The sequence below is a fragment of the Myxocyprinus asiaticus genome, chromosome 6 (genome assembly GCF_019703515.2).
Source record: "Myxocyprinus asiaticus isolate MX2 ecotype Aquarium Trade chromosome 6, UBuf_Myxa_2, whole genome shotgun sequence".
Classification (NCBI taxonomy): Eukaryota; Metazoa; Chordata; class Actinopteri; order Cypriniformes; family Catostomidae; genus Myxocyprinus; species Myxocyprinus asiaticus.
The window spans coordinates 49637294-49664131 of NC_059349.1; the positions used below are offsets into that span (position 1 = coordinate 49637294).

A 26838-nucleotide genomic window follows, 5' to 3' on the forward strand; every position below is an offset into this window, starting at 1 on the left:
ATCTTTTATATATATATATATATATATATAAAATCTATATAGAAACAACTTTGTAATGCTTTGGCAATACTGTTATAAAACTGTCATGCCAATAAAGCTAAATTGAAATTGTGTGTGTGAGTGTGTGTGTGAGAGAGAGTGTGTGTGAGAGAGAGTGTGTGAGTGTGTGTGTGAGTGAGTGTGTGAGAGAGAGAGTGTGAGAGAGAGTGAGTGTGTGAGAAAGTGTGTTTGAGTAAGTGTGTGAGTGTGTGAGTGAGTGTGTGTGAGAGTGTGAGAGAGAGAGAGTGTGAGAGAGTGTGAGAGAGAGAATGTGTGTGAGAGAGAGAGAGTGTGTGTGTGTGTGTGTGTGTGAGAGAGAGAGAGTGTGTGTGTTTGTGTGTGTGAGAGAGTGAGTGTGAGAAAGAGTGTGTGTGTGAGAGAGAGTGTGTGAGAGAGAGAGTGTGAGAGAGAGAGTGTGAGTGTGTGAGAGAGTGAGTGTGTGTGAGAGAGAGAGAGTGTGTGTGTGTGTGTGTGTGTGTGAGAGAGAGTGTGTGTTTGTGTGTGTGTGTGAGAGAGTGAGTGTGTGTGTGTGTGTGTGTGTGTGTAGAGAGAGAGAGTGTGTGTGAGAGAGTGTGTGTGTGAGAGAGTGTGTGTGTGTTTGTTTGTGTGTGTGAGAGTGAGTGTGAGAGAGAGTGAGTGTGTGTGAGAGAGTGTGTGTGTGAGAGAGAGTGTGCGTGTGTGTGTGTGTGTGTGTGTGTGTGTGTGTGTGTGACAATACTGAGAAAAGTTTAGCTTTAAGGTTGCATGTATGACATGTGTAAGTGTAATAAATGTGTATGTGTAATATTGTGGATTAACGCTTTTTCTTCCCTCAATATGGCACCGTATCTCAGGGGATACACACTAAATAACAGCATGAACAGCTTATGACTTGATATGAATTTTCTTCTTCCACATCTTAAGACAATGTTCACAATTAATATTAGCAGATTTATTTTATTTTTTTACTGAAGTAAAGTAAGATTAATATATAATTAATTATCACAAAGTCAGCATGTCCAGCACCATAGGTGGACATGTTGGTTTTAGGTCAGGCTGACTTAATGATCACAGAAAATTTTAACCAAGTCATGTGACCGACATACTCAAAACAGTCCCAACTATGTTAAATGATAACAAGATTGGGTGAGAAAAGATTTTTCATACCCCCTACAAGAAACTAAAGAGTATGTGTCGTGTGGTGCACACTACCTGTTTTAGGGTTAATATGAGTGCAAACTTTAGCAAATAAGCTTGATTGAAGCTGAACTAGTGAGCAATCAAGCTCATGACTATAAACATTAGTCACATTACTTTAGATCATTAGGTATGACAAAGCTTCACAAATGCAGGTCCCAATCCTATTGGGATTCCATAAGCCTGTTCTAAATGGATTAAAACAAATAGCTTCCTCATAGCAGTGTTGCCGGTAACAAGAAGGTGCTGGCACTGAAAGCAGTGGTTTTGGCAAGCAGAGGTGCTACTTGAGCTATCATTAAACACTTCCTTTTATGATTCACTCTTATTGAGCACATTTACATGCACACCAATATGCAGTTTACTACCAAAAATCCTCTTATTCAAAAAACCAAAACGCAAGACAACGGCGTTTACATGAGATTTGAAATCATCAGATGTTTCTCTGTTTTAATGTCAAAACGTAAACAGGCGTCAACACGCAAACAAGTGAAAACACTCCGTCCAGTCCGGATAATCCTCGCGGAGCTGGACTGGGACAGATCAGTGGGGAATCAGGACCGACCAGACCGAACAGGGGGGAAAAGCAGGACCGACAAACAGGACCGACATGGGAAAACAAACAAGACCGACTGGATCACACAAGATGAACTCGTACTGGACAGCACACATGAGGAGACTAAAATAGGTAGAGAAATCAATAGGTTAACAAGTCAGGGCAGCTGTGACTCTAATATTGGGCAAACAAGGAGGGGGGGGTATGATGCAAGACAGAGAGACATGTGGTGATACAGAAACAAAGACACGTGCTCTCACAAGACAACAAAACACCAGAATGGCATGAGCGCACATCGTCAAGACAATAAGGCAATTTACACTCATGCCAACCAACAGATGAGAGAATGCATAGCAACGCCAAACAAAGCGATGCCATGCATTCCCACACTAATCAAAATCTGAGCGTACATCGCAAGGCAAATGCCACGCGATGCACGCAACAGGCGACAAAACGAGACAGGACACCTGTGCGAGAGTTTGGCCACACACACACCCAACACCTCAGACCAAAGTGACCGAACCTCAGAACAACGTGAAGACAGCTCACGACCCGGGCGCGCAGAGGTTGCGAGAGGTAGACATAGATTATTGACGCAAGTGCATGCCGCCAAGATGATAAGCGCAATGCACTCACGCCAATACAAGACAAGACATGGAACATGAGTGTCCGGATCCAGACACAGACCGAAACCGAACCAGACAGGTAGTCAGGATCCAGACACCATGCTCCAGACATGAAACAAGACAGACCGAAGAGCGCACAGCGGGAAATCACAACCGGACCCGTGTGCTCACACAAAGATAGCACATGAAACACAAGACAGACATGGGATGATGATGCCACGGTCCTGCCAGACAAAACCCCAGACTGACAGAGTGACAGGACCGTGACACCATGAGCACAAGAGTTGCTGGATTTTGTGCGCATTCTCTCAAAATTATTATGTGCATTATGGAAAAGGACAGAAATGCATGATGAAACACATCAAGGGTTTTTAATTTTCTGAAGTTAATGTGAGTGGTCCTTGCCTTTCAAAAAATGGCATTATGATGCATATAGTGCCCTGGGACATTGCCAGGGCATTTCTAGGTGGTTGCTAAGATTTTCTGGATGGTTTCTAAGTGGTTGTTTACAGGCCCAAGTCAAAACAGCCCACACCCAAGTCTTTATAGTATTCTGGCCCCAGATATGGATCAGGTTTCTCCAACAATGCAAGTCTATAGAAAGTTTTATCCACTAGGCGAAAATCGCTTAGAAAAAAGCAAACCTTTCCTCATCACGATATGAGGTTTCATTCATGTCCGTAGCAGGACAAGTTACGCAGCACAATTTAAAACTTAGGGTTATGGGTTTGCAAGTGATAATAAGGCAAGGATCACTAATAAATGTCATTATGAATATGTGCAACATATCCATGAATCCCATTAGGACATATTGAGGGACAGCCCGTTTACACCCTCCAGATCCAGTGAGGCCCCGAAAAGTGATGGAATTCACCTGGCAGTCGGACAATCACAATTTGATCATAATGACATAGGACTCTAACAATGGTGTTGGGCCAACAAAGGCTTTCACAGGGTTCCCCGCTGTGTTCTCTGCCTTTTGGTGGAGAATGAAAACACAGCATGTCTAGACCAGACAAGGTTTGAGGTCAGTCACTTACGGCCTCTGTCATGCACAGCCAATCTGTACAATTACTCACAAGAGAGCATTCATAAAGGGGAAAATTTGTGGAGATGAATGGTTGCCGGCACTTTGTCACTGATGTAAATCAGGATTCATGTGCAACATCAAGACATTTTGTTCGTGAGAATCAAATCATCTGTCCTGATGCCAATATTTTGTGGAAATTGGTGATAATTGAACAGTTTTGTTGCTCAAATGTTGCTCATTCATACAGTAGCTCAGGAGACTTAATGGAATCCTTTAAGTATCAACTTTGTCTCAGATGTTTCTCCTAAATTCCTTGGAAGAAATAAAAATACACACGAATAAGACATTGGTTTACTTAGAGTATAGAGCAATAAAATTATTGTAGACAACACTGCTCGGATAATTTGATGTTTAAAAAATGTGATGATAAATGTTTTGAGTTCATATCGAAATCTTTAATAAACCACCTTTTGTGGCAGATTTTGGCATCTTTGCAAACCTAAGCATAAGCGAGACATTGATGAGATCTTTTCTGAAACTCTTAGGCCATGTCCACACCAATACTTTTTAGTTTGAAAACGCATCTTTTTCCTCTACGTTTTGGCCTTCCATCCACACTGAGACAGCGTTTTTAACTGAGCTTTTTGAAACCGCTCTCCCAAGCGATTTTTGCCAATAATTTTTGAAAATGCCATCTTCCCGTTGTAGTGTGGACAGGGAAAACGAAGATATCTGAAAACGTGTTGTCAGGTGATCCATTCAACCCAAAACAATCAACATGGCAGCCCAAGTTGTAGCAGCGTTATTGTGCCTGCTATTAACTTTGATAGCATTGTTAAAAGATAAATGTTACTTTGTATAATCTTCACACTGCATTCCTTCAAAGGCTACGGGAAGTTTACTCAAAACTGCTGTTTTGTCGGAACACTTGACAATTGCGTTTCAGACCGTATGTGGAATGGTGATTTTTCGCATGCGCAGTAAGGAGATTTAAGAGTTTTCATACGTTTTAATGTGGATAAGCAACTTTTGGAAAATGGCAGTGTGGACGTAGAGCGTTTCCAAAATGAAAACACCGTTTTCAAATGAATTCAGATTAATGTGGACGCAGCCTTAAGGAGACAAATTAGATTAATTAATTTAATCAAATACATTCAGTCTGCATGTGCAGCATGCTTTAAACACGTGAATGTGTGAAGCCACTCATACACTGAAAACACAGACTGATCAAAACATGTGACATTTATGAGCATCACACGCTGTGCTTGTTGCAGTAGATGACAGAATAGAGCGCACATTTACTGTAAAGCGTGCAGCGCCTGCACACTGTATATTTATATAATTAAATCATAGCATTTTGCACTGTACAAATCACACTGGACCAATGTCTTAAGGCCAATTCACACTGCCCCAACAAACTCCACACGTTTGTTGGGTTTTGTTGGGTCACTGTGTTCACCCTGTTGGTGTTTGTTGCCATCTGTTTTTACCGATTCAACATATTCAGTCAAACTCTAAACTCTGACAGAATCCATCTTCAGCGCGAACCGTTGTCATGCCAATGAGGTAAGCCCCTGTCAACTCACAGAAAATTAATGTGCAACGGTCGCACCTGCACTGATCGAGCAGAAGAAACAGTCAATCGCGATTAATCATGTTTTTGAAGCAAACTTGTTAAAACATTCCATTCCTTTCTAAAGAATTTATATGTAGAAATTATGTTAGTGTTGGGTTTAGCAGTTTGTGTGGATGACATGCGTGTGGGAATATGTACAAATAGGCAAGACATGGACAGAGATTAATTTGTGCTGAAGCGCTCTTTTCACTCGCATGAAAAACACAGATCCTTTCATTCTCAAACAGCGTCAAATCACACAGGATTGCTGTGCTCCGACGGAGCTCGCGGAATGAGTAAGTTCCCAGCAAATCATAAAAGTTGTGTTTAATAGGATATAGCCTAATGTCTCTACAAGCTAAACATGTTTAATCAATCGCACATAATATTTATGTATTATATCGCGCATGTTTGGCTTCATTCGCAACCTCTTCCTTGTCAGTCATCTTCAAAGGCGAACAAGTAAGTTTGTTGGTGTTTGTTGGATAACTGTGAACACCACAGTTATGTTTCTCAACATTCTAAATACAACAGCCAACTTTAGAATGTTTGAAGTGTTGGTGTCTTTTGCCGTTTGTTGGGGCAGTGTGAACTGGCCTTTAACCGGAGGTGTGAAACTACAGTCAAAAACACCTAACAGAAAGATCTCAGTCAAAATAAGTTTAATTCAAAATAAAAGCTCAATGGGAGAATTTAAGAAATTGCAACAGAAATAAATAACTGCTGTATAGTACAATGTAGTATATACAGTAGTGAGGGGCGTAGCAGTCATTTTAAAAGTGTGTGTGTGTTGGGGGGGGGGGGGGGGGGCAGTGGCACAGCTGTCAGAAGGTGGCTCACACAGACCCAACACTTACAGTGCATTATTTATATATTACAGTATATATTAATATACAAGTATTATATTAATATATACGCATTATTTACTTTTAATATCTGTAGTATATTAAAGATTCAAGTATTGCAAAATAATTGCAAAATTAGCTGCAAAAATAAAGGACACCTTGTGGAGCACTTGCTTCTGTTTCACACATGACAATAAAAGACTGAGCACTAGCTGATCCTGAATAAATTATTTAATCAATTACAATAATAACAATGGTGCATGTGCACAATTTTATTTTTTACTCTGTGCTTGTGCATTGTGGGATTTAAATGTATCCAAGTGGCTCGAGTGGCTCGAGTGCAAAATGCGTTCAGATCCATTTAATGATTCGTTCAGTGACCATTTCTGGTGATGCCAGGTGGTGAAAAATGAGTGTCTTGTGTGAAATTAGTTAGTCACTGAATCAATGATCAAAATATATTTTTAATCTTTTAAAATTTGTGTCTACAGACCTATAGAGACTTTAGTAGAGGTTTTAAGAATTATAAGAACAAAGCAAATCTATCATTTCCCTGCAGTTTGTGAGCTGCTGAGAATTACTTTTATCAAAAGACAACAATAATAGTCTGATGTGAAACTCACCTGTGATTGGCTGGATGGTCGCTCAATCAGCCCAAAGTAACAAAACGCAAAAAATACTGTATACAAATCCACCATTTGGACTCGGTATGGGTTTAGCTTGGAAAAGAGTGGGGGACAAAAATCACCTTTTTAAAGAGTGCGGGGGACGTGTCACCCATGTCCCCATGGCTGCTACGCCCTTGACTGTAGTAATAATAATAATAATAATACCAATAAATTATATTTAAAGGTGCTGTAAGCGATTACAGCCATACAACTTCCACGAGACTGAGCTGTTGAATTAGCCACGCCACCTCTTTCCAAAACCTTGAACTTTAAAGATACCAAAATGAGCTTTATTGAGAGCAGAAACAGTAGTGCCCTCAACTGACAACTGTTATGCACAACATGGCATAAAAATACATTTTGCCTCAATAATTCGCTGCAACTACAATACTATGAGAACTTGCAAAATGATTGACAGGCAGAAAGCGGCATTGTCCACGGTCCGCGGACACATATTTGTTTGCTGTTTACAGAGTCTAGTGCTGTCACCGAGACTGGTGAGATATCGCAGTACACTTATTTCATTAATATCTTTCAGGGAGTTGGAACATTTTTTGCATACTTTTCCATGGAAAAAAGTAGCTTACTGCATCTTTAAGCAATATCTCACAAGAAAGAGTGCTGTTGTACTGAAGAAGTTTTCATTTATAATGTGATGCCCTGTTGGGCAGCACTTTATTTGACAAAAATACAATCAATTGTGTGTTTTGGATTATGCTTTGAGGATCAATGGTATGTTGAAAAGTAATTGTTCCATTTTCATTTTAAAGTACAAAGTTTATTAGTTCAAAATGGAATTTTGGGAAAACAAATAAAACTGATTTCAAAGGGTCCTACTTAAAAAACAAAACTTGTTGACTTAATTAAGAACTCTTCAAGGAAACATGCAACTGTTTTAATTTATTATTTACATGGACACATTTAACTTTGTTAAACAGGCTAAAGGGACTGTACAATGGCATATTACCTTTTTTGTGGTATAGAAATTGGTATCGAGAATTGTGAAATTTGAATAGTATTGGTACCGACTACTGACATTTTGGTATTGTGACAACACTAAACCATTCTGTCTTTAATTTTGTAAAATGTTCTTAAAAAGTTAACAGAAGGAATATTTTACATATTTTTTGGTACTGTTTTTCAGTAATGTACTGTTTGAGCTTTTAGAACAGTGTACCACATGTAACACTGGGCTCTATTTTCATGACATTCCGGTTCATATACTTTTAAACCTGACTAGAATTTAAATGTAAGACATCTTTCTACATTGTGCTGATCTTGATTAGATTTAATGGCTTGATAGAAGGTGGAGGGAAAATTAGTTAGAGGGGAACAAATGGCCTTGCGAAGATGAATTTGTAAAAATTAAGATGTTTGAACAATTCATGCATCAATCTCATATTAACTTGAAAGATCAAGGTTGGCACAAAGTGAGATCTGTGATGTTTAATATCATCAAGTTCTTCAGGGTCAGATCACACATTACAAATGACTCTATTCAAGGTAGATCTGGCAGTTATGGCTTTCACTATCTAAAATGAGTCTGGCCGTTAGAACAGGACTGAAGGGGGCCTGGGTATCTCAGCGAGTATTGACGCTGACTACCACCCCTGGAGTCGCGAGTTCGAATCCAGGGCGTGCTGAGTGACTCCAGCCAGGTCTCCTAAGCGACCAAATTGGCCCGGTTGCTAGGGAGGGTAGAGTCACATGGGGTAACCTCCTCATGGTTGCTATAATGTGTGGTTCTTGCTCTCGGTGGGGCGCATGGTAAGTTGTGCTTGGATGCCGCGGAGAATAGCGTGAATCCCCACACGTGCTACGTCTCCACATTAACATGCTCAACAAGCCGCGTGATAAAATGCGCGGATTGATGGTCTCAGATGTGGAGGCAACTGAGATTCGTCCTACGCCACCCGGATTGAGGCGAGTCACTAAACCACCATGAGGTCATAGAACGCATTGGGAATTGGGCATTCCAAATTGGGGAGGAAAAACATAAAACACACCCGATTTATTGAGGACCAACGAATTATGTAACATATTGCATAAGATACTGAGCACTCATCTTCCTCCAGTTTTAACTTGATACAGATCATATGAGTTTTACATTACATTACATTAGTATTATTTCTATTACACATGCCCAGATGCCCAACTGCAAGCACTCCTCAACTACTGCCAGCTCTCCACAAAAGCAGCTCAACACTGATCCGTTTTGACACGCTGACTATAAAACACAGTCACAACAAACAGCATGTGAGAGCAAGAGGGCAATCTCTACATTTCACTGAGCTCTGATATACCACACACATACACACTGCGACACATGAATGATATCCTTATAGCCCCTCCTGAACACGCGCTATCCTGAAGGAAGGATAAGCATGTGTGTTAACCAGCATGTTTGGTCAGTTTCACCACAAAATGCAATCATTTATTTTCAGCATGGGTTCTGTTATGTCTTAAATTATATTTCTTTGTTTTATAAATCATGCATGTAACCCCCGACCTCAAAATGCAACTCATCTGCGTAGGGGCCACTTTTGCCATTTACTATGCTATATACACCATATAAAATTTAAATATGACAAAAACGTTGTATTGATTACCAAATATTTAGAGATAACAATGCAAATCACATCAAAGTAGGCCTATTATATTTTGACTTACCATGTCAACAATCTGAAAATGGTGTAAAAATTGCGCATTGGAGACAAACGTGTCAAGAGACAAAGCTTAAGGAGGAGTTGTGCTGGATCTTCAACTGTAGTGCCTTAAAAATCCCTTACCTGCCAAAATATGTTCTATTAAAGAACAAGTTCAAATCAGCAGCATTTGTGGCATAGTGTTGATTACCACAAAAATTTATTTCGACTAGACCCTCTCCTTTTCTTTAAAAAAAATGTTAGAGTGAGGCACTTACAATGGAAGTGAATGGGGCCAATTACTGGAGGGTTTAAAGGCAGAAATGTGAAGCTTACAATGTTATAAAAGCACTTACATTAATTCTTCTGTTAAAACTCGTGCATTATTTGAGCTGTAAAGTTGTAATTTTTACAAGCATTTTAGGGTTTTATGGTGTGTTGACTATATTGTCAAAGCAACAAAGTTGTAAAATTGGCTATAGCTACACAGAAAAGGTTAGTAAGTGATTTTATCACACTAAAATCATATTAACATGCATACTGTTTACGTCTTTTGAAATGGTGAGTATTTTAACATTTACAGATTGGCCCCATTCACTTCCATTGTAAGTGCCTCACTGGAACCTAAATTTTTGCTTTTTTTTTAAAGAAAAGGAGGGGCAAGTCAAAATCAATTTTCGTGCTAATCATTATTATGCCACAATTGCTTTCGATTGATTTTAACTTGTATTGCACCCGGAATATTCCTTTAACTCAATGTATTTGCTGTAATTCATCACACTACAATAAACCAGGCTAAACATTTGTTAGAAGTTGGGTACACAGAAATGCAGGCTGCTTTTCGATGAGCAAATTCTAAAATATTTTCCCATGATTCCAGCAAAACACTTATAAATACAGTGACCCCCAAAAGTATTATTTTGCATACATAAGTCAGACTTAAAAATGGTTTCAAGTGCATTTACACTACCTTGAAAGAAACTCTTCACCCTTAGGTAACTGACACTGAGTCTCAGGACTGACAGTTTGTCCAGTTTGGAAATGATATCTGAACTGAAGGGAAGCAGACTCGCCAACCGGTCCAGTTCTGCATTTAAACGGTCACGGTGTCGCTTGGATGGGTTCGACTTCTGCCCTGCTATCTCTGGTCTCCTGATTACAAAAAGGGATCATTCAGTGTCATAAATTCAAACCACGACACCTCCATTCATAGTTTTGATGCTTACCAATTGTCTGTCGCTTATACCTTCAATGATTTTTATTTTGCATTTATCAAAATCAATAATGATGATAATAAAACCTAAATAATAATAAATTAATTAAAAACCCATGAAAAAAAAAAAGACAAAAAAAGTGCCAGTAGTGTTAAAAAAGCACAATATTTGCGTTGTTTTATAATAATAAAGCATGAAAAAAAAAAATGAAAAAAAAAACAAAGCGCCAGTAGTGTTCATAAATATGTAAAATGTGCATTGTTGTTGTATTCAATAATAATAATAATAATAATAATGTTGCTGTTGGAATTTTTTATATTGCTATTATATACAAAAATAATACAAATATTTTGCATATTTATACCACTATTTACATTTCTGTCATTGCTTTTTGTTTTAGATTTGCATTGATGCAAAACAGTCTTTCCAATAAAGCATTTTGAATGGGGAGGAAATGCTAAAATAAAATTAAAATAATAATAATAATTAAAAAAATATATTTACTACTCAACTGTTTCTGAATAGGTTTTTTCCTTTTTCGACCAGCATACAAACAATCTCGAGGTGGAATCATCTTTGACCTGTCCACGGAGCCTTTGTTGTTCCTAGAAAACTTTCAGCTTTTACACACGAAGGGAACAAATTAAAAAGAAAGAGAAGCGGGGAAACAAACAGGGACACAATAAACATTTTCCATTATCACACGACAGAGAATAAACACTGACAAGTCATATAGCCTAGTGACAAAAGATAAATAAATAAATAAATAAATAAATAAATAAATAAAAACTGAACATCCAAGAAGCAAAAACTCACCAAAATCCACATGCAGCGTCTGCAAACCTTTCTGGGTCAGAACAGATTCCTTGAACCTGTAAACTTTGACCATTTGATATGTTTTTACACTCAATACATCCCGAAAGTGAATAAGATTAGATTCCTCAATGAGCGCGAGATGACTAGCGCGCTGATGTTTTTATAGCCGCTCTGGGTGGCGCGTGAGTTTCAGATGGCTGATCTTCGCACGCGCATCCTCACGCGAGTCGAGCGCGCACGCACATCCCGTGTGGAGCGGCGCGAGAGAGAAAAAACTAGATGGCTTCAGACTGGACGTGTTTTATTGCTTTAAGAAAAAAAAAAAAAAAAAAAAAAAAAAATGCGTTTAGGTCAAAGACGTCCGTCTAGTGAATGTTTACCAAAAAAAAAAAAAAAAAAAAAAAAAAAATTCCATTGACAAATGGACAGTATCTTTTTCGGCTTTAAGATTTGTAGACTTCGTGCATGTAAAAGGTCAAGTTTATTTTCGATTGTTTTACCATTTTATATCACTTTTATTCTAGCCAGGCAGTGTGCCAGATAACTTTTTTAAAAGGCCAAATATTCCATGTGGTCTCTCATTAACCTATTAGAGTGGACATTTTTAAAAACCCCAAAATATTTAGACATATAAGTCACACTTAAACTGTATGAATGTCATTGCATTAGACAACAAAATGTCAGTCCAGGTGGCATCTGCAAACAAATGATGCTAGATATTGTCTCAGAACTAACATCACTTTCTGAGGCATTTTAAACTTCGTTTCATGTTTTTGAACATAAACTTTGTCTCTTTATCTCTTTAAAATAAATTCCATTTGGCTTGGTGTGTTGTTATTTAATGCAACGAAATTCATTGATTAAGTGTGATTTAAGTGCCCAAATACTTTGTGGGGCCAATGTATGAGATTATAACTGCATGCAGTTTCATTAGAAAATTATTAGAAAATGCTCTTCAGAATAGTATTAAAAGAATATTCAGAGTTCAATACAAGTTCAAGCTCAATCGACAGCTTTTGTGGCATAAGGGCGATTACCACAAAAAATTATTTCGACTCATCTGTCCTTTTCTTTAAAAAAGCAAAAAACGCAGTTCCAGTGAGACACTTACAATGGAAGTGAATGGGGCCAATATTTGAAGGGTTTAAAGGCAAACATTTGAAGCTTATCATTTTATTAAAGCACTTATATTAATTCTTCTGTTAAAACTCATGTATTATTTGAGCTGTAAAGTTGTTTAAATCATTATTTTTACAGTCATTTTAGGTTTGTTGACATTACATAGTCAGGGCAATGAAGTTGTAAAATTGGCTAGAACTTTATACAGAAAAATTTGTATGCATTTTTATCATACTAAAATCATGTGAACATGCATTTTATGCATGTCTTGTGGCTATACTTTTGAAAAAGTGAGTATTTTAGTATTTACAGATTGGCCCCATTCACTTCCACTGTAAGTGCCACACTGGAACTCAGACTTTTTTAAAGAAAAGGACGGACGAGTCGAAATCTTTTTTTTTTTTTTTTTTTTTTGTGGTAATCAGCATTATGCCACAAAAGCTGTAGATTGAGCTTAACATGTATTGAACCCAGAATATTCCTTTAAAGTATCATACTATGGGGCATTGCTGTGACATGCAATATTTCCTAAAACTGTGCCATGCAGAACTAGCATTTAATCGGTCAGCTTTGCAACTGGTTTACGCCTTTTCTAACAGCAACAAAACATTTATTTTGTTGCAATAGAGCCTCTAAATCAGGATTCATTTCAGATCCAGAGGTAATGATCTTCTACACAATGATTATCATTATTTTTTGTATAATTATTATTATTATTTTTTTAAAGAGACAGAGCTGTGGAATAAGAAATTACCCAAAATGTAAGTTAAACAATGCATATTTTACTATACTGATGAATTATGCATCATTGCTTATCACATACATGAAGGTCAAATAGTTCAGAAAGCCATGAGAGATTGGTTAAATTAATCTGTATGCCTGTTCATTCTAGTGCTAGACAAAATTGTTGCCAAAAACAGCAATTTTAATGCACCCACATTTTTTATTACTCTTAATTTTTTTTATTTGATTGTTTATATATGCTTGTTAAATAAATAAATAAAAATGTATGTGTAATGTAAGATCAGATATTATGTATTCAGGAAGTATTGCGCCATCTGGTGTTCAATAAATATGGCACATATGTGCAAAGAATCAATTAATTAATTTTTCTGATTCACTTCTTCAAAAATAATGCATATTAAGTTTGACATGATTTAAGATTATTGAAGCATCAAACCGGCGTAGATAAAAATCAAGGATGAAGACAGCATGATTAATCTTCCAGTATATAGTTGGGATGCACCACTATAACCAGATCTTCCTCCATCACAGGCTCGTCTCCATCCTCACTGATCTTCTCCAGCCCTGTTTTAGCCAGCTCTATGATGGTATGATCCTGCAATGGAAAAGATAAAGGGGCATTTTATGTTCACGTAGGACTACTACCAATTCAGGTCAAGCAGTCAATGTGTTTAATAAGAGCGTAATCCTAAAGCTGGGTGATAAATTATTACTAATGTAATGGATAGGTATGTGCAGCACTCTCTCAATTAGATTCTTCTTCGTGATGAATTCAGCCTCTGTCTTGATCTCACTCTCTATCTCCTACAGGTACCAGTTAATCAGTTCACTCTTCTTTAGAGACGACAACTTGTCCACTATAACACAAAACTTAATTCAAGAAATGTTCTAGGTACAATGCAAGTTAGGCTAAATCAAGAGCATTTGTGGCATAATGTTGATTAACACAATATATATTTAACTCTTCCCTTGTTTAATTATAAAAAAAAGGTAAAAATCATGGTTACAGTTAGGCACTTACAAGTTCATAAACTTTATTACCAGTAAATTGTGTCAAATGTATAGTCACAAGATGTAAACATTACATGTGTTGACATGACTTTAGTGAGATAAAATGGTTTACTGTCAGTGTAACTTAACTTTTTTTTCCCATGACGACACAATGCTGCTAACCTCTGTAAGCAATTTTATGGACAGGCCCCATTCACTTCCATTGTAAGTGCCTTACTGATTTTTGCTTCTTTTATTTTTAAAGAATGAGGGATCAGTCGAAAATATTTTTTGTGGTAATCAGCATTATGACACAAATGCTGTCGACTGAGCTTAACTTGTATTGAACCCAGAATATTCCTTTAAGATCATTCAGATAAAAAAAAGAAAAAGAAAAAAAAAGAAAAAGACGATTTAAAGAGATAGTTCATTCAAAACTAAAACTGAGTTTTTCCTCTTAGTTGAAACATTAAATTATTATCTCCATCTCCTTTTCAATTTCATTTTCCCCCCCTCTTTTTACTATAAACAAAAGAGGACTTTGAAGGATAAAAAGTAGGATACAATAGGGCTAAAGACACACCTTAAGGAAAATTGGCTGTTTTTCTGGTCACAAAGTGCATCAAGACTGAAAGATAAATACATTTCATTTTACTGAACATTGATAGAGCAACATAATTTGTGTGAAACGAAATAACAGTAGGTGGATTTGATTAAAATCCATAAAAAAATAACATTTAAAGTGGAGAGTAAAAGGCCCCCACATTTGGGGTAAAAGGCCCCCAGGGCAGTTATAGTGATATTGTGTAAATATAGAGACAACAGTTATAGGTTATACAAAAACTTTGTGTGAGGAACAAACCAAACTTTAAGCCATTATTTGCACCAGAAGATTTTCAATGAACAACAACTAGGGTGCTTGTCATTTCTGAAATTGTGCTTCCTAACTTCTCCCTCTTTGATTTAGGCATGGGCGACATGGGCAGCCACCGGAGGCGACACAGACCCCCCCTTCAGCACCACCCCCGACGCAAACATTTTTGTTGGGGGAGTTGTGCTGGAGAGGGGGTTCGTCCCAAGGTGCCATACAAGCTAGAACCGCCACTGCTCTTAGTAATGAAGAAAGGACGCAAGGAAAGTAAATCAGGACAGAGGAATCAAAGCAAGATTTATTAATGTCCTGCTCACTCACACTTCACTTAAAAACACCGTCTCTGTGCAGCAGCAGCACTTGCCGTTATGTTGTTGAAACTTGATTAATTTATATTTTCACAGTTAAATCTAAAAATTCAAGATTCGCCATTAAAATGTGTGACAATTATGGTTTATTCAAACCATTGTGTCAGATGTGAAGGGGGAGGAAAATGTATGGGTGCATCATGTGCTATGACCAGAACGTTTCCCACACAGGATGCTCCTGTGCTTCCTCGCTCAAGCGTCCTTGGTAAGCTTCCTCATTTAGAGAACTGAAACATCCTACATGTCGGACTTTGATCGGTTTCATGGGCTCGAGGATGGAGGAGCGAGAAAACGAGGATGCACAATTTAAGAAATGAGTGTGTTTCAGACCGTCACTGATAAATTTGGTTGTATGGAAAAGAGCAGGCGGACCAATAACAGTTGTCGAGCAACATGAGGGCGAACTCTTGCTTAAATATGCTTGCAGTGGCGTAGACTTCATAAACTCACACTGTTCCATCTTCTGCATTTGCAGCACCATTAGGTTGGAGATTCTCTTGTACTCCTCGAATGACAATCTGAGCGCTGGTTTGGCCACAGCCGGCTTCTCTTCTTCACCTTTACCAAATAACTCATTCTGATCTGTGACAAGACTGAAATCAGCCATTTCATTCACAGGCACATTTCAGAAAGACTTTTAGAATAGTTTAGAACACCGTCCTCCAAAGCCAAAAAGCAATAATGATGATGAAACTAAAAGTGAGAAAAATGGCTTTAGAGTTTTGTGATTGTCCAGCCAAATGTGAACTATGAAAAACTGTCAGTCTCTCACCATTAACATTGTTATCCTCCTGTTCTTGGTCAAAATTGATGTCGGGTGAGTCAACACGAATGATGAATTTATTCGAGTCTAAATGGCACTTTCACATGTTTAGGCTGAAACTTTTTCAGGGAAGAGGAGAACTGACATGTTTCAAACACTTCTTGAACAGCTAATGCACAACTGTATATGTAGAATGAGTGTATGAGAACAGTGTTGTGACATCGTTTGAGCAGTCGAGTCTGGCCATGGCCTCAGACAGATGCAGCATGCTTTCCAGCTTCCTCACTGTGATTCTCCAGGCAGATTTGGTGGTTCCTCCGCCATCTCTCTGCCACAGTCGCTTGTACTAATACATCACAAATTCCTGAGCATCTGGAGTTATCTAAAAACGCAGGATATCGGTTGGATCGTCATGTAATATTATTCATAATTAAACATTTTAAGATTAAAAGTGAAGTGCTAGCACTGCTGTGGCATTGTCCTATTATGGGAAATAATGTATTGTGTTCCTCTCTGGATTAATCGTTTCAGCTATTATTATTTTTTTGTAAGTTGTTTTGTCAGTGTCTGCACATAAATAAATGCAAATGAATTGTGTCATGTTAAAGCGAAAGCTCATCCAAATATAAAATTCAGTCATAATTCACTTGCTCAAACCTTTATGTCTTCCTGTATTCTGTGGAAGACAAAAGGAGGTGTTTGGCAGAATGTTAGCCTCAGTCACCACTCACTTTCACTGTATGGAAAAAAGATGCAATGAAAGTGAATGGTGACTGAATGGTGAGTAAATGATTACAAAATGTTAATTTTTAGGTGAATTAGATAGGCCAATAGTTTTTAAATACATTTATTGATTGTAAAAATGTTAGTCTTTCCTTACTGTGTGAGGAGCACAGACATGGAGACCACAAGAGTCCAAAATGAGTAAAATCCCAGATGCGTGTTTGTTGTGCAACCAAAATCTCAATAATAACCAGCTCCTGTCAAGCTCCTAAAGTTTGCAGACGACACCACTGTCATCGGCCTCAAGCAAGATGATGATGAGTCTGCATACAGAAGGGAGGTTGACCAGCTGGCTCACTGGTGCAGTCATAACTTGGAGCTGAACATGCTTAAAACAGTGGAGATGACTGTGGACTTTAGGAGGAACACCCCAACACTGACCCCCTCACCATTCTGAGCAGCACTGTGGCAGCAGTTGAGTCATTAAGGTTCCTGGGCACTGCCATCTCACAGGACCTGAAGTGGGAGACCCACATTGACATTGTCTTGTGTATTTCTATACATTTCTATTCGCTTTTTATTTTTACTCTATTTTTTTATTATCTCTATCTTGTTGTTGTATTGTTTGTGCACATGAAGCTTCCGTCACCAAGACAAATTCCTTGTATGTGGAAGCATACTTGGTAATAAAGCTCATTCCAATTCTGATTCTTCTGAAAATTAAGATTTGGTGCTAAACGAGACTTTTAATTTTAAACAAGCATGCGATACACCAGGGACTCTTATTTTGAAATGTATGTGCTTCCATCTCACACAAAACACACAAGGGAAACAAAACATGCACCCTCACACCTACAATGCATTACAATAGAATCACTGTAATGTAAATATTATATGGGCTAATAAATACTGTTTGAGCAGTAATTAAAGGGATAGTTCACCCAAAAATTCTCTTATCATTTACTCACCCTCATGCCATCCCAGATGTGTATGATTTTCTTTCTTCTGTTGAACACAAAGATTTTTAGAAGAATATTTCAGCTCTGTTGGTTCATACAATTCAAGTGAATGGTGACCAGAAATCTGTAGCTCCAAAAATCACATAAAGGAAACCATATGACTTCAGTGGTTAAATCTGTATCTTCAGAAGCAATATGATAAGTATGGGTGAGAAACAGATCAATATTTAAGTCCTTTTTTTACTCTAAATCTCCACTGTCACTTTTACGTCTGAAAGTCACAAGTGGTGCCTGTTTAGTTTAACTTTTACATCTGAAAGTGGAGATTTAGAGTACAAAATAAATATTAAATATTGTTCTGTTTCTCACCCACACCGATCACATCGCTTAGATATGGATAGAAGATATGGATTTAAACACTGGAGTCATATGGATTACTTTTATGCTGCCTTTATGTGATTTTGAGCTACAAAGTTCTGGTCACCATTCACTTGCATTGTAAGGACCAACAGAGCTGAAATATTCTTCTAAAAATCTTAATATGTGTTATGCAGAAGGAAGAAATGGCATGGCATCTGGGATAGCATGAGGGTGAATGAGAGAAATTGTATTTTTGGGTGAACTATCCCTTTAACAGTAGATCATCAGCAATCGCTGGTCAGTAGTCATGTGTGTTTTTATAACATTTTTCATTAATAATCAGTGATGGTGATAGAGTCTTGGCTTAGCTGCAATGCTCTATATGTAAATATTAACCAAATTAAGAAAAAAAAAAAGAAAAAAAGAAAAACTATTGGCAACTATTGCCGTCGATTTTTGCCAATACCTGAATATTTGAAAAAAGCAAACTATCGGCACCGATTAATCGGTAAAACCGATATATCGGTAAACCTACACTTCAAAATAAGTTTTTCCTGTGCCTGTTTAATGTGCAGCTATAGTGTCAACTATAAGTAAGCCATTTGTAGGTCGATTTCCCTGAAAAGTGTAAACACTGGCACTTTTAAAACACTGCTCTATTTGTCCAAATTCTGGCTCAATCCAATGCTGCGAGCTGGTGGTGGGGCTTGAAGGTGAGTAGCAGGGAATCTGCTAGTTTTTCATGTATGGGAAAAATCTTTTTGTAAACTGTCATTTTTACAATTCCATTCATTACCTTTAGAGTCACAGAAATAATGTTTGTGCCTCTTGTAAGGTACCCTGGAATTAAAAACAAAGGCAAAAGAAAATCTGAGGGGTCTCTAGCAACATCAAACTGTGTTAGACGGTGCCTTGCCTTCGGCTGGATCTGAAGGGCGAACAGCATATATCTCTGAATTTCATCAGTACATTAAACTCTTTCTACTGACTCGACATTTCTGGCATGAAGATCTACAATCAATCTGGCAATGGCTAGGCAGTCACCAAATAGGAAAAAAAAAAAAAATATATATATATATATGTTTTTTTTTTTGTTTTTTTTTTTAACAACACATTTGTAGTTTTTGTTGTACTCTATCATTTATTAAATGTATGACCTCATTGCATTCATCCACTAGTATGAAGAAAAGGTCAAATCTGGACATGATAGGAGCAGACATATTGACATTCTGTTTCAGAGATTTGGCACGGTTATATCTGCCATCTATGGGGTTGGCAGCAGCCAGGATGGAGGTACGAGCATTCAGAGTGGCCTAAAAAGAAACAAACACCCCTTAGAAGACATTAGCGAGGACCTCTCATAAACACAATGGCTTTCATACTAGGATAGTGATATTTACTACACCCTACCTCTAAACTTAACCATCAAGAAACCAGTTGACATTATTAGATTTGAAACAAAACATGATTTGGCTGATTTATGAGCATTAAATAGCAAGGACCACATCAAAAGTAGTCACAAATAGTTTTTTGACATGTTTCTTTACATTTGTGAGAGCATTTTTACAAATTTGCCCTTCATAAGTATAGCCAAACCTGAACACACACACACACACACACACACACACACACAGGTTTGAATTATACTAATTAAATGGAGAATGTTTTCTCCAAAATAGAAACTAGAGATGCGTCCATCAGATGGACACTCAACTTGACACTAGCCTTTGTGATAGAGATGGTCTGTTGTTCCACTGCTTCATGGATGACCACCTGGTCATTCAGGTCCATTTTATCAAACTCATCTATACAACAAACCCACTACAGAGGGAGCAAATTAAATATAATAAAAAACAAGTCAAAAAAAGAAGAAAATGAAAAAAGTAATATACTGCCAGAGAAACATTTTCAGGAAAAGTGCAAAGCAATAAATGTAATCTTTAAAAAATATTGTAGAATCTACAGAGGTCAGGTGTCCTTAGTTGCTAAAACTCATTCATCATGAAATTGCAAATGTATATTATCAGCCAACATGAGGGCTTCAATGACAAACTCATTCAACTCCTCGTCTTTGATAACAGCAGCAGTCAGACCGGCAGCACTCTCGGGGCCAAATCCTCCACATACCTAAAAGAAACAACAAAATCCACAAATCAGACACTTGATGATCTTCATTATATCCTGTCAATAAAGTGATTTCACACATTCTATTTACTTGAGGAACTGGCTCTTAGATGTGCTCGGGTCTCCAACTATGCACACGTTGATATCTCCACGCAAAGACATCCCCTCCATGGTTGTCTTGGCAACACCACCAAATTACATGAGCAGAATTCCATGTTTAATTTAATCATTACCTTAAAAAAACATCACAGGAAATGATTAACAACCGCTCAACTGCTTGCTTAATTACATCAAATGAAAATATGGAATAATGGTAGACTGATGTAGCAGCAAGATCAGTATGTCAATATATTTCCATTCTGGGATTATCAACATCAGCCGATAGGTGCGCTTGCTTCGCTGATTAACAGAAGTGTTAGCTCTCCTTTGTGTCAGTTTTTAAAAAATCTTCTGACAGACGTTTATGGTTTGTGTGCGTTTGTGGTTTCATTTTCCGCCATTTTGAATTGTTTGAAAAACCTACTTTTTTAAAATCATAGAACGTATGGCCAATTAGCAAATTTTTTTGCATGAATCATCTAGAGACACTCATGACACAAAGGTATGGAATTCATGATGTTAGACCAAACCGTTCTCTTTTTCTCTATACTGCTTTAACGAATTCGACCATGAGAGTGCCAGAATGGACATGAGGCTGTATCTTAGGGAACGCTTAATCGTATTGACACAAAGCTTGGTGTATGTCATCACAAGCATGACCTGAGGGTACCTGCACAGTTTCAACACAGCGCCACCTAGTGGTCAAGAAAAATGGCTATTTTTGCTTATAACCTCTGAAAAGTTTGGCCTAAAATCATGACTCTGGTCTCTTTGATTCCTTGGGGCATAACGAGTCGAATGATACCCAATTGTCCTATGTCGTGCATACTGGGCGTTGGCCATTTTGAGTTTCTTAAATTGCTGTGTTTCACTGTCATTATGAAATTTGGTATGTGTCAATGGGGCCAAGTCCTGAAGGTACTCAAAGTTTGGGGAAAGCATGACCAAGTGGACAAAAGATACAAAGAAATGCATATAACTTCTGAATAGTTTGGGCTATTGTCATGAGACTTGTGTCGTTAGCTTCCTTGGGTCATGGCGAGCATGTTGATACAAAATATGCCATGGTTGGCTATACATCCTGTCCACCATTTTTAATTTTTAGAAAAAATAACTTTTATGTATGTCTGATTTGCTCAAAATTTCGCATGGATCATTAAGAGACACTCATGACAAAAAGTTATGGAATTCATGATGATAGACCAAACTGTTCTCATATACTGCATCAACGAATTCGACCTTGAGTGTGCCAAAATGGATGTGAGGCTGTATCTTAAGCACCACTTAAGCGTATTGACAAGGAAATTGGTTTATGTCATCACAAGCATGACCTGAGTGTACCTGCACAGTTTCACCAAAGCACCACCTAGTGGTCATGAAATATGAAAAATGGCTATTTCTGCTTATAAACTCTGAATAGTTTGGCCTAAAATCATGAGGCTGTTCTCTTTAGATTCCTTGGGGCATAACGAGTCGAATGATACCCAATTGTCCTATGTCAACCATTTTGGGCGTCGGCCATTTTGAGTTTCTTAAATTGCTGTGTTTTGCTGTCATTATGAAATTTGGTATGTGTCAATGGGGACATGTCATGAAGGTACTCGAAAAGTTTGGGGAAAGCGCGACCAAGTGGTCAAAAGATACAAAGAAATGTATATAACATCTGAATAATTTGGCATTTTGTCATGAGACTTGTGTCGTTAGTTTCCTTGGGTCATGCCGAGTAAACTGAAACAAAATATGCCATGGTTGGCCATACTTCCTGTCCGCCATTTTGAATTTTATTGAAAACCTACTTTTTCCAACTTCTAGAATGCATGACATTTTGCATGGATCATTAAGAGACACTCATGAAAAGCTATGAAATGAAAAGCTTTTTGATAGACCAAACCGTTCTTGTGTAACGCGTCAACAAATTTAATGGCATGATGCCAATAAAGATGTGAGGCTGTATCTCTTGAACGCTTTGGTGTATTGAAATGAAACTTCATATGTTGCACTGTGACAAAGCCCTTACAATACCATATAAATTTGGTGACAGTGCCACCTTTTGGTCAAACGTTATGAGCATTTGTTTACCACTATAAGTAATAAAACAAATAATAAAATGTCTTTTCACCACTCAGCTTAAAATCATCACTGGAATTCTTTATTCAATCTAAATGTAATTGCTGCTTGCAGCTATATTATTATTTTATATTTATAATTATTTTAATTATTACATACATACTAAATTATCTTTATTTGGGGGCCTCAGTAAATATTTATATGCAATTAATTAATTAATCGGCACATCATGTAATAAATTTGATTTAAACATATAATCGAATGATAGCCCTAATATACAGTATATAAGTATTATATCAGTATCGGCCATTGAAAAACCAATATCGATCGAACACTAAAATGAATGCAATAATCAGTGAATAGGTATGCTCATTGAGAAATGTTCACCGAGTACCATGAATGATGGGGAAGAGACTGGTGCAGATGTTGTGATAGAGATTTTTGTCTTGGCTCATTTCAAACACTTTCTCCCATTCCTGCATCTGGTTCTTCACACACTCGGCGGTCAGATCCTCCTGACGAAGCTCTTTCCCTCCAAACTAAAACAGAGAAAAAGATGCAAAAATCAAACAAATTACTTTCACTTTGGGTAGATTACTTCTGAAATTTAACCTGGTACTGTTTACAAATTACAAATGTGATCTCAGTGATTTGGACTGTGGCATGATTGTTGGTGCCAGATGGGCTGGTTTGAGTATTTCTGTAACTGCTGATCTCCTGGGATTTTCACACATAACAGTCTTGAGAGTATAAAGAGAATGGTGCGAAAAACAAAAAACATCCAGTGAGCGGCAGTTCTGTTGGTGAAAATGGCTTGTTAATGACAGAGGTCAGAGGACAATGGCCAGACTGGTTCGAGCTGACAGAAAGGCTACGGTAACTCAGATAATTACATAACATGTAAAATAATAATTATATAATAACTGTATAAACATGTATAATAAAGAAATAAACAGAGAAAAGTGATTTTATATTTTTTACTTTATTCAACCCCTTGCAAAATTATAGAATCACCACACTTAGAGGATGTTCACCCAGCTTTTTTACTTCCTAGCAAAAAACAAACAAAAAAAAAAAAACACAGATATGACAAAAATTTTTTGTTTAATAGCTGAACATTGTGGTTTCGTGAAACATCCCTCAAACAAATTAAATTACATTATTTTAATTAATTGCATATTTTTTCCAGATCAGATAGAGGAAAAAATTATGGAATAAAAAAAAAAAAAATAAAAAAAAAAATCCCAATTAGCACTTTGTTGCTCCTCCTTTGGCTTATATGACAGCCTGAATTATTTGAGGCATGGACTTCACCAATGAAAAACAATATTCTCCATCAAGATGGTTCCAACTTTCTCGATTAGCGGTGGACAGATCCGCTTTGCAGGATGGAGGCTCGTCATGGACCAGTTTTTTCAATTTCCACCATAAATCTTCAATTGGATTGAGATCCGGACTGTTTGTTGGCCATGTCATTGAGTTGATATGCCTTTCCTGAAGAAAAGCTTTAACACTCTTTGCTCTGTGGCAAGATGCATTATCATCCTGAAAAATGACTTCATCACCAAACCTATTTTCTATCGATGGAATGATAAAAGTGTCCAAAATTTCAATGTACACCTTTACATTGAATGTTGAGGTAATGATTGCCATCTCCCCTGGTCATTTACCTGACATGCAACCCCATATCATAAATGACTTGTTTTCTTCTGGTTAGGTGTTAGTGCTGGTTTTTGTTTGGCTTTTCTATATGTAAATCCCATTTCATTCAGCCAATTTCTTACAATTCAATCACAAACATTGACTCCTGTTTCCACCCATTTGTTTTGTTGTGCATTTTCTATTTTCAAGGCATATTGCTTTGAGTCTTCCTTGGTCTACCCACATGTTTTCCTTTTATAACCTTCCCATTTTGTTTATACTTGCACCAAATTTTAGACACAGCTGTGTTGGATTTCCTTCTTGAAGGAGTTTTATAATCCTTTCCATTGTTTCAATTGACAACTCTCTTGTTGGGCCATGTTTCCTTTCAATTAGCCAAGTCCAACAGCTCATTAAGGTCTGTAAGCACTCTCTTTTAACTGCTGACTAATTTGCATTTTTAGACTTGTGCCAGTATTTGTTTTAGAAATGCAAATTACATGGTGATTCCATAATTTTTTCCTCAACATTGAGTGATTCCATAATCTTTTCCTCTACTTGATCTGGAAAAAAATATGCCATTAATTAAAATAATGTAATGATTGTATTAAAGTGATATTCAGTGATGAATCACAAATCTGCATTGGACAAGGCGATGATGCTGGAACTTTTGTCTGGTGCCGTCCTAATGAAACATATAAAGATGACTGCCTGAAGAAAACAATCAAATTTCCCCAATCATTTATGATATGGGGTTGCATGTCAGGTAAAGGACCAGGGGAGATGGCAATCATTACCTCAACAGTCAATGCAATGGAAATTTTGGACACTTTTATCATTCCATCGATAGAAAATAGGTTTGGTGATGAAGTCATTTTTCAGGATGATAATGCATCTTGCCACAGAGCAAAGAGTGTTAAAGCTTTTCTTCAGGAAAGGCATATCAACTCAATGACATGGCCAACAAACAGTCCGGATCTCAATCCGATTGAAGATTTATGGTGGAAATTGAAACAATTGGTCCATGACGAGCCTCCATCCTGCAAAGCTGATCTGTCCACCGCTAATCGAGAAAGTTGGAACCATCTTGATGGAGAATATTGTTTTTCATTGGTGAAGTCCATGCCTCAAATAATTCAGGCTGTCATAAAAGCCAAAGGAGGAGCAACAAAGTGCTAATTGGGATTTTTTTTTTATTTTTATGATTCCATAATTTTTTCCTCTATCTGATCTGGAAAAAAATATGCCATTCATTAAAATAATGTAATTTAATTTGTTTGAGGGATGTTTCACGAAGCCACAATGTTCAGCTATTAAACAAAAATTGTTTTGTCATATCTGTGAATGCTTTTTTTTTTTTTTTTTTTGCTAGTTAGTAAAAAAGCTGGGTGAACAACCTCTAAGTGTGGTGATTCCATACTTTTTGCCAGGGGTTGTAGAAAAACACCTGTTCTGCTCACCTGTAATATTCCTCTTGAATGGTGGTGGCCAGCTGTTGGTTGAAATGCTCGATGTTTCTGAAGCTCACAGACAGTGTGTTCCTCTCTGGTCTGATCAGCTCTTGGGCGTCAGCCAGATATAAAACATCACGGTTTTTATCCTGAAACCTAGTTGTTCACAGACATACTTTAGAAGAGAAGTTCGTTTAGCCTCTAATATAAACAATATTGCAGCAAACGGCACTCACTCCTCCAAAAAATCCAGAAATAACTTCACATTTTTATAGAGCTCATCAGTTCCAGGCTCTCTCTCTCTCTCTCTCTCTCTCTCTCACTCACACACCGGTTGTTTTGAAGACGCATTATTTCCATTGAGTGGCATCACGACTGTTTCTTAAGAGTGGTAGTAGCAGATCTCTGGGGCGCTTGACGGCCCAAATCAGGACGGGTTTTTGTCTTATTGGAGACGTTTGTGTATTAAAAAGAATAATATTTTACATCAGTTGTTTACAAAGATTAGTAACTGAAATATTAATGTATATCTTAAAGGGCAATTTCTACTACATATATATACATATACATATATATACATATACATATATATATATATATATATATATATATATAAATCCTATTCAGTAAACACAAACGACTGTGATTGGCCCGTTCTAATCAGCGCTGAGTAAAGTAACAGATATCATGGGACTGCTCCAGCTTTGTGTTGCTTTCAAGTTACTTCAGCACGCGCGCACACACAAACACACACATATAAAAAAAAAAATTATATATATTTGTATTTTTATTATATATATATATATATAATAAAAATACATTTTATTACAAATAAATATACAATAGCCATCAAATTACAAAGACAGTGAAAAGTTGAGAATTACTTCAAACTTTCGTAATTTACCAATAAAAGCCAACTTCCATGTTGCTACAGCCCACCCTTTAATATATTTATTGCCATTCTACATACTTAATTTCTATGATTTTCCCTTTTAACAACAGCTGAAATAGGAATGAAGCAGATAAATAAAATCTGTGATTATTAGCAATGTTTCTGGCATTAAAGTTGTACATGAGATTTTTATTTTAATCAACATTAGGTTAAAATGTATTTTTGACTGTGTAAGTGAAACTGTCTTATGTCCTGTAATTGGTCATCACTTCTTTTAAGTCATTCACAATTTATAATCACCTTTTGCCTTCAATTCATTTTATATGCACCTGCGACATGACAAATGATCTTTTAAGTACAAATATTCCATGTATTCTCCCAATTAATAGGTGTCCATAAAAGCTGCATGCATGAATAATTAAAAATGAATTAGCCAA

At 37.1% G+C, this 26838-nt stretch overlaps 1 protein-coding gene and 1 pseudogene across 2 annotated transcripts in view; both read right to left on the reverse strand.

The window, feature by feature from the left end:
- LOC127443148 (uncharacterized) overlaps positions 1 to 11367 on the reverse strand; it is a 38552-nt gene extending 27185 nt beyond the window's left edge. For both annotated transcript variants that reach the window (XM_051701695.1, XM_051701694.1), the window contains exons 1-3: positions 11231 to 11367; positions 10927 to 11034; positions 10171 to 10352 (exon numbers count right to left, since the gene is read on the reverse strand). In XM_051701695.1, coding sequence (XP_051557655.1) covers positions 10171 to 10352; positions 10927 to 10988 — 244 coding nt within the window. In that variant the 5' untranslated portion in view covers positions 10989 to 11034; positions 11231 to 11367. The remainder of the gene's footprint in view (positions 1 to 10170; positions 10353 to 10926; positions 11035 to 11230) is intronic.
- A 2198-nt stretch (positions 11368 to 13565) lies between these two features.
- Positions 13566 to 25860, reverse strand: LOC127442754 (maternal DNA replication licensing factor mcm6-like; annotated as a pseudogene).
- Between the last annotated feature and the right edge of the window lie 978 nt (positions 25861 to 26838).